The sequence below is a fragment of the Gymnoscopelus braueri genome (assembly GCF_963280865.1).
Source record: "Gymnoscopelus braueri genome assembly, chromosome: 7".
NCBI lineage: Eukaryota > Metazoa > Chordata > Actinopteri > Myctophiformes > Myctophidae > Gymnoscopelus > Gymnoscopelus braueri.
Genome location: NC_137608.1, coordinates 31677256 through 31686117, shown reverse-complemented (window position 1 = coordinate 31686117; position 8862 = coordinate 31677256). Strand labels below are relative to the sequence as shown.

The 8862-nt window shown below is 40.9% G+C and overlaps 1 protein-coding gene across 4 annotated transcripts in view; it reads left to right on the top strand.

Annotated features, from left to right (window-relative positions):
- The first annotated feature begins 378 nt into the window (after positions 1-378).
- Positions 379-8862, top strand: part of acacb (acetyl-CoA carboxylase beta) — a 36750-nt gene continuing 28266 nt past the window's right edge. For 2 of the 4 annotated variants that reach the window (XM_080433836.1, XM_080433835.1), the window contains exons 1-2: positions 379-652; positions 2159-2687. In XM_080433836.1, coding sequence (XP_080289962.1) covers positions 2179-2687 — 509 coding nt within the window. In that variant the 5' untranslated portion in view covers positions 379-652; positions 2159-2178. Of the gene's footprint in view, positions 653-2158; positions 2688-3039; positions 3268-3721; positions 3814-8862 lie in introns of those variants that run through there. The other 2 variants (XM_080433837.1, XM_080433838.1) reach the window with 2 other exon arrangements.

Here is an 8862-nt window from a genome sequence, read left to right as displayed (position 1 = left end):
TTGAAGCATAAGCCTCCTCAAATGACCACTGATAATGATGATAATGTATTTAATTCCCTTGTCCTCAAATACCAAGTTACTACATTTCTCCAAAATAAAACTAAATATTGTGCCCTTCACTTTCCTACATTACTGAATGCATGGTCAGGGACCACATGCAATACCTTCACTGACCACCAGTGGTCCACGGACCACCAGTTGAAAACCCCTGACCTAGTGCCCTAGTTGTTTCTTTTGTGCTTTGTTTTCATAGATCTGGTTGCTTGTTTCTCTCCCAGAATCCGGCAACACTGAATGTGTCATGGTGCACATGTTTACTATCACCGATGGTGGCGCTATTATTCACACTCACTCACAGTCACTCTACATTAGGTTGTTTTTGGTAGTAGGTCGCTGTGACATTTGCAGCAGCATTTATCATCATTATATGATAACAGTAATATCTTCCTACAATGCCGTTTCGGAGGGCGTGTTTTAAACATTACAGATAACGTATAACAGTTCCATTAGTTCCGTATTATTGGACAAAGTGAGGATAAGTAAGAGGGGCGGTTAGTTAGAAACATAGCGTTCGTTGGTAGTAGCTCGTCTGGCTACATTGAATCAACAACATCAACAAAGCTTAGTGAGTGACGTTATCAATAAGTTGCCGGTGAGTGGACAGTGGAGTTATTAATGTTCTAGAAATGTATTGTCAAACAGCATCACTGGAAGGAGACAACACAGAATGCATGCCTGTGAGCTATGTTATGCCTTAGATAGGAAATGGTTTAATGTGGGCGAAATAATAGTTTGGGGGAAAAAAAGTACTGCAAACAGACGATCATGTCCTAAATAGTATGATTTCGTTCGGTGGACTTGTTTCACACACGCCTTCCAATCCTTCCTCTTGGGTTGTTAATCTGATGTGACCTTTGAGAATCCAGCTGCAGCAGTTTTAGTTTAGTGTAACTTCATTGTTTGCTTTTTTTTGTAGATGAAAAACTGTTGCATTTGCACACAAGTGGTTAGTTTGGGACATGATCAGTTGTTTAATTAATAGAACATTAATTATAATATATACTTTAATATTGCACAGCATACATTATGGGAAGTCACTTTTAAATAGGCCTATTTGTTTTTCTACATGATTGCATGCTGTGTGTAATACTATAGTTTGCCTCACACATTTTGAAGGGCTGCCCTAAGAAGTACCAAGGTCCAAGGGCATGCTTATTAATGAATGTTGTATTAAGACACACTGGTAGTTGTAGTGTGTGAGTGTGTGTGTGTTTTGCCTGGTAGAACACATGTAATATTTTTTTCCCCAATTTAATATTTCTGTCTTCTTATGCTGCTTTCAAATGCTGTAGCTTTTTAATGTGGATGCTTGTGCCCCCTCTGTCCCACCCCCACTCCCTATCCCCCTCATTGTCGACCTTTCCCCCATATGGCTAGTTCTCTTGTCAGCTGCCAGAGACAGATAGACAGGTTGTTTACTGGAGGATAAGCACTTTGACAGACTGCATAGCTGTCTTCATCTACTGACATGCTTAATAATGCATACAATGCAAATTAGACTGCATAGGTTTTCCATTTGCCTATGTTTGTTTAATGTCAAAATTGAATTCATTTAATTGGGTCACCTTTCTTGAAAGTCATGCTACTCTCCTTGCTCATAATATAAACTGTGTATTTCCTAACAGGGCTATATTTGGGTATGGGTTTACAAAGGGGATGTGCCCCTGCATATTAACCCCTTTCAACGTGGTGTCTCTATTTTGGCCATGTCATTATAGGCAAACTGTTTCAATGTTCAAAATAGTGAAAATGTACGTGAGCATTGTGAGCTTGTAGATAAACTATTTACGCTATTTGTTGTATGTCCAATTAATAGGACTGTGGTTAAGACATGTGCTTATGCACAGGTCTTTGGGTATGATTAGTCTACCTAGCATTCCTGGACCTGAGATTTCTGACCTCTTATCACAGGGAAATGTCTCCCAACTCCTATGTACTCATTATAGAACAGGCCACAGTAAGCAAAAGGTATTGCTCTAATGAGTCTAATCTAAGAATTTCTTCACTTGTTTATCTTCAGGTGGGGGTTTAAACCGGAAAAGGTTCATGTTATCGCTTATCTCACTGACTCATATAATCTACTTTGTTCTCATTGCAGTCTTAAAAGGATGCCTGCGAATGCTCCTGGTCGTAGTTTTGGGATTAAGCCTGCTGATATTGTGGCTACTGAGAGAGACTAGTGAGACTGCCACAATGCCAGGAAAAGGAGAGGAATCTCCTGGCTGTGGTCCCCCAGCTACCCATGGGGAGGCGCCCACCCCTTCTCCAAAAGAACATTCCAGATCTACCTCAAATGACAGTGAGGAGAGCTGTCCTCAAGCCAGAAGTACCTCAACACCGGACATTGAACCTTCACGCGCCGCTTCTGAGGTGATACCAGAACCGCTGTCAACATCACCTGACACCTCCCAGACCCCATCTGAAGTCACCATGCCCAAGGCCATTGCAGGCCCCAGGAAAAGGCAACCCCTCAAGTTTATTCTCGGAGCGTCGGAGGACTTTTCTTCGGATGAGGAGACTGTGGTCACCAAACCTCCAACTGGTGCATCTCAGCAACCGACCACCAGCTTCGCTGTCCCAATGCGGCCCTCCCCTGCAGCATCAAAGACCGCCCCCTCAGGCATAAGGTATGGTTTCACGTACAGAAGCTTCTCATTTTAAAGTGAACTTTATGACTTAGATCAGGGTGGAACTTTGCACTATCCATGAATAGAGATATTGTAGTGTCCAGTATAGAAGTTGCAACTGTGGCAAGTGAGGAAATAGCTGAATTAGAGACATGTGGTGTGGAGTGAGATGTGCTTACTTTACAGGGACAGTAGAGTGTGTTGTTGCTCAGCAGTCAATTGTCGGATGTAAGCGGGACATGCAGCCACGTTGTCATAGTGCTCCCAAATGCCCTGTCTCCATAAGCTGCCTGTGATCACCTGACCTGTGTTATTGTCGCATGCCTCACAGCCCTGCACTATTATTGGAACAAGTGACTGCCTTTGACTTTGAAAACTGGTCCCCGTCCAGGACACAACACTGTTCCATGATGCAATCAAACCTCTTCTCAGATTGTCATAATTGCACCTAATTTCTGTAGATAGTAATGACAGGGTTACAGGATGGATGTTCAGGTAGTGGGCTAGCTATGCATAGCTAAGTGACGAACTTCACATTGTTTTAGCTGACTTGACATGTCCGTATTACCAGTATGGAAAGGTAAGAGTTTTTATTTCTTTTTTGGGGCGAAGTGGCTTATCCTTATCTGCATGTTTGTGTTTTGAGTCCGCCTTTTTATTAAGAGCCTCAGGTTGTGGTCATGCATGCATACAGCTTGCTCCAATGTGTAAACTGAAACCTGTTTGTTATTACTCATAATCTTAACTTGCAGATAAAGGGTTTGGCTTTTTTATGAGAAACTTTAGTCTGATTATTTTCTCAACTGGTGAAGTAGAACAGCTGTCAGCTTGTCAGAGGTTAGAAGTCCTGATTTGGTCGTGCTGTTGGCTAGTTTGTGTTATAGCCTATGTGATAGCTTTTTACAGCCTGTGTACGCAGTTCCATTCCATGTGGATCTGTTGGCACAGGATATTTTGTTTTGCACATGGGAGGGGAGAGGGGAGGGACTGCTTGAGAAGAAGGAACTCATGGAAGTCTCTTTTTTTGGTTCTAGATTTTGTCTTAGCGAACTGCATTTCTTAAGTGTGCATGAAAATCTGTCATGGAGGGAGATGCAGTTCGCAACTGGTTTCAGTATCTCAAGAGGTTAGTGCTGTGATTAGATCTTTGTTATTTGAAACTCTTGCTCCAATTTTTGCTATACACAACGGTTCCGTGCAACTGAGCATATGAGCAGTTTGTTTGCTGTTTTTGTTTGTTGGTAAGGAGGACGATATGTAGTAACAATGTATGCATGGTGATAATTTGGCTATAGTTACGTAACTGTGCAGGGCTCGTCTGGGCACGTGTGGGTTTGAGGAAATACCCTTATACTCTTTCCAGCAATGACTTAGTTCTGTTATCACAAAGGAATCTAACAGTTTAGATGTTTTATCATTAAGCGAGTATCCTAAAGACTTTCTTTTATTTTCTGATAAAAGATGCTTGTGATTTTAGCATCCAGTTAAGAACCAAGCAAAAGTCACAGGGGGCTATAAAACAAGACAGGGTCTTATAACGGTGTGGGATCTGGGACGTCTATGAGTCTATGACGTTTGTTCTATGATGTCAGTCATCTCCATATTTGTCCAATTGGACAGTTATTAGGCTGCCCCAACGCTCCTGATTTCGTGTATAGAGGGGCGGGTGTATAGAGCCGGCGAGAGATTGCGCCTGATCCCATTGGTTCACCGATCTGTCCGTCAACCCCCGCCCCGTTAACACAACATTACGAGCGACGCCCACTGCACTCTGGTTGGTTGGGAAATGAAACACTTCCTCATACCGAGTACACGACGCGCTGGGCCAGGCTTTTATTTTTTAGCAAAACTAAACAATAAAAGCCTGGAGATCGAGGCTAGACAGTTATTGACTTCCAGTTCAAAATAAAGGTTTTAAAAAGTTAAATAGTTAAAAAGGTATAAAACAAAATATTATTAAATATTTTGCTAAGTTAGTTAGCTAGTTAACTTAATTGGCCTACTAGCATTACAAAGAATGTGCTGATTGGTCCAGTGTTTTGTGAGATTAGCCTCAGACACACAGACTAGACAGAGTGACAGACACATAGACTTCTAGACGGCTCAAACATTTTTTTAATGCAATCTTGACTCATGCGACGAGCCATACCATAAGAATGATTGTCTAAAGTTCAAATCATAATGTGGCTTACGCACAATATACGGTCGCAACACAAGGGGTGTTCTAGTGATAAGTTCGAATTTCTACACACACAGTGGTCGTCTGTTCTTGGTGCAGCTTTGAAAGGAACTATGTATGGGGTGATATCAGTACTGTGGTACTGCTTGTGTTTTGTACATGGTTTCAAGCACCTTGGTAGAGCTGTTTTTTTTCACTTTCATAGTGTGGGTGATAATAAGATTTTCTCATGTTCCCCACACAGTTACACTACTGTCTATTCTTTATAGACGCACGACACCATTGTACAACAAAGTATAAATCAGACTTAAAGTAATACTAGGTAACGTTTTCAACAAAACTAAAGTTAAATTGTATATCTTTTGCGAGTGGCAAAAGTTTCACAACACCCACTCCGTGAATTTCACCCCCGGAAGCCTTTTATTTATATATTTTCTATTGAACGTGTACGGGGGGGACTTTCCCGGGAAAATGACGTTCCTGGCCAACGTCATGACGTCGTGGCCGACGTCCTCAGGAACTACCGCAACGGTTTCCTGTTTGGCCAGGAACTACCGCGCTATTAACAAAAAGGAACCTCACGCTGATTTTAAGATAATGTAGGATTGGGAGATCGAAAAAGAACAGAAAAAGAAAGCACAGCTCATGGTAACTAATGCTCCACTGGCTAAGAGAAACGATCCGTAGATAGTATAAAACAATTAAAAGATCGCTTTTTGAAACGCTTCCGGCTTCCGGTGAAAACGAATGGAATTCTGGGTAATCGAGGACTAGGGAAATTGTATGCAGTGACGGTAGTGACCAGCAGAGGTTGCTAAAAATCGTTATTTGTGATTTTGCATTGTACAACTTTAACAGTTCATCTTGACAATATCCATAAACAATCAGATGACACTTTTAATCCTGCAACCATCTGTTACCAATTTAGCAGATGATCCAAGACTAAACATGGAGCTGAGAAGTGATGTGGTCCTATACGGTACCAATCACTTTTTAGGAGCAAAAAGGAAATTGAAGCTTTTTTGTTCAATGTAATTGGATGAGTAGAGAGACTGGTACCAGCCAGACAACACTCTCACACGTTACTTAGGTTAAATGATACAATCTTTTACCTGCGGACCCTGCATTATTCATTGGAAAGCTGTGTAGTCAGGCTTAGTTAAGCTTGTCTTATTCTTCCTCGACTTTTTGAATTTCTGGATTGCAGACTTCAAGAAGTCATCACATTATTTTCAACATACACACAAAAATTAGTAAAAGAGGAGCACTCAAAAAATAATACTGGAGGAGAGGGTGTAAAATCAAGGTACTTGAATGTTTACAAAACTTTTTAAAAGCCAACATGTTTTGACTGGCAACTATGGTCTTCATCAGGGCAAGTATGAAACTGACAAACAAACACATTTCCATAAATAATGTCAGAACACGTGAGAGATGAGGAAGCTCCGTTGGTCAATCACCATTAGTGTAGCAAACGCGAACTGTCTTATCCCATATTGTTGAAGCGCAAGGGGGCGGGGGGGTGGGGAGAGAGTCAGCGCACTGAAGTCAAGGCACAGACTACTGTGTTGTTGACGTACAACTGATACATGCTTATGAGAAACAACAAAATTGCATTAGCGCAAGATGAGGATAAAGGAAACATTCAGTCTAAATGTCCAGTTTGCTAATTCTCGCCTACTACTACTACTTTTGTATTTGAAACTTTAAATTTCTCTAAATATTATAAACTTTCAGGACAGCCTATGTACAAATATCATTTATGAAAAGGCTACTATAGGCTACAGTGAAGTCGGACTGAATAATGACTCTTTGACTGCCAGAGTATTTTCATAAAGTACACCACCAGCAGAGAGCAGCAAATAGACACCTCGATCGCCTCACTCACTCACCCCCCCCAAACAGATTCTCCGATCGGCCAAAATTACGATGTGATACACGACGGCGATGACTGTTCGTCACCCAGACTATAGATTATAGAAGTGGAGCTCTCCGTTAGTTTTTTATACCGTGTGAAAAACCGTGTGTTTCCCTATACTGGCCGAAAATGACCGGGGGAAAAATGAAAACCGGAAACGGAATCTGCGTCATGAAACCGGAACCCGGGGAGTCTGAGGGAATCCTAAAGTGAACCTGATGATGAAAAATGACCAGAATAGCGGGATCAGACTGAGATTAAACAATGAACGCGCGTCTAACGCGTCGACGGCCAACTGGACAAACTAGCAATTGACGCGTTATCGAGTCAAGGGCAGTCAAAGAGTAATGGCGAGAATTAGCAAACTGGACATTTAGACTGAATGTTTCCTTTATCCTCATCTTGCGCTAATGCACGCAACTGTTTTGACAGGTTTTATTTTTGTTGTTTCTCATAAGCGTGCATCCGTTGTCCGTCAACAACACAGTAGTCTGTGCCTTGACTTCAGTGCGCTGACTCCCTTGCGCTTCAACAATATGGGATAAGGCTAGCTGTAGTATACAACCCTCGTAGACGTATTTATGATTCTGAATCATAAATACGTCTACGAGGGTTGTATACTACAGCTAGGATAAGGCAGTTCGCGTAGCAAACACCCAGAACTACACATGTGTGTGCCTGAGCAGCACACTGATAGAGACATGAGAATGACACAATAACAACGCAGGAACAATCAATACATTAACATATTAAGGAGGCTATATGAAAAGAAAGAAAAATGCATACAAATAGAAAGCAAAATAAAAGGACACACAGAAATTATTCCTTGCTGAATATAATAATCTACCCAATCCCATTTTGACACCTAAAATAATGGGATTTTTCAATTATTCATTGATGGATAATCAGGTAATAGCTGACTGTGTGCACTGTAGCAACTGTATCGTTTCACATCCAAGCCGAACAACATTTCTTTCCAAATATTTATGGAGCTCGCTGGCCAGCCTTGACTTGTTATCCTGTTGCCTTATTTCTGATTGGGTTTAACCAACAACAGTAAGCTAGGGCTGCACAATTAATACAAAATTGTGATTTTATGTTTCGCAATAATATAATCGTGAAATTCACTTTTTCTAGTCTCCCCATAAGTCCACAGAGGAACAATAACATCGCAGAGGCCATTGTATGACACAGATAAACACAAGGAGCAACAGAGACATTAAGACAATGTTAACATTTCTTTCCACTAAAATAATCATCACGAAAAGAAAATATTGATAATCGTGATTACAATATTAAGCTAAATAATCGGGATTATACTTTTAGCCCCAATCGTGCAATGCCTGTTTTTGCTGACAGTACATAAACCTTTGATTGGTTGAATATTCTATAAGTGTGATGCCACAACCAAGATCTCTGTGGGTAACAGTGTCTGTCCATGTCAATCAGATTCCTGTAGTAACTAGGTTTGTGCAGAACTGCAGATAAGGCAAGACATGAACTGTCAGCCCCAATTAGGATCGTCCCCTGTACAGACTAGACTGAACTTTGACTTTCTCTACTGATTTCCATTACTGTTGTTTCTTTGTGGTAGTTTAGCAGTTCTTCTGTGTCAAAGTATTGCTACAGGTCTACAGCTGCTCATTAGCTTAGATGTAGGCTAGCTAGACGTATCGTGCACTCATTTACTCATTCTTGGATCTGACGTTATGGAGGCAGATATTCAACGTATGATGATGTGAAGGTTAGTTTTAGTCTAATGTAGGCTACAGCATGTATGCTGACTATGTCTTCACTGTGTGTACTATATAGTATCTTTTTTTTAAAGCACTCAATCCAGATCACAGCTGTCTTGGTGTTTTCTCACAAAATAGGCTTATTTTCCATGTTCCTCTTATTAGACCTGAAATAGGAAAAACTGCCTTCAGTTGGAACAAACTAAAGAGCACCTTAAATTTAAACTCTCTGTTGCTGTTACAGCAGTTCAAAAGCCTGATCTCAGAGCTTGTCAAATTTAATTGGAACTTTTTTTTTTCTGATTTAAATCATTATGAATCATTTGTATTTGTAATAAATTT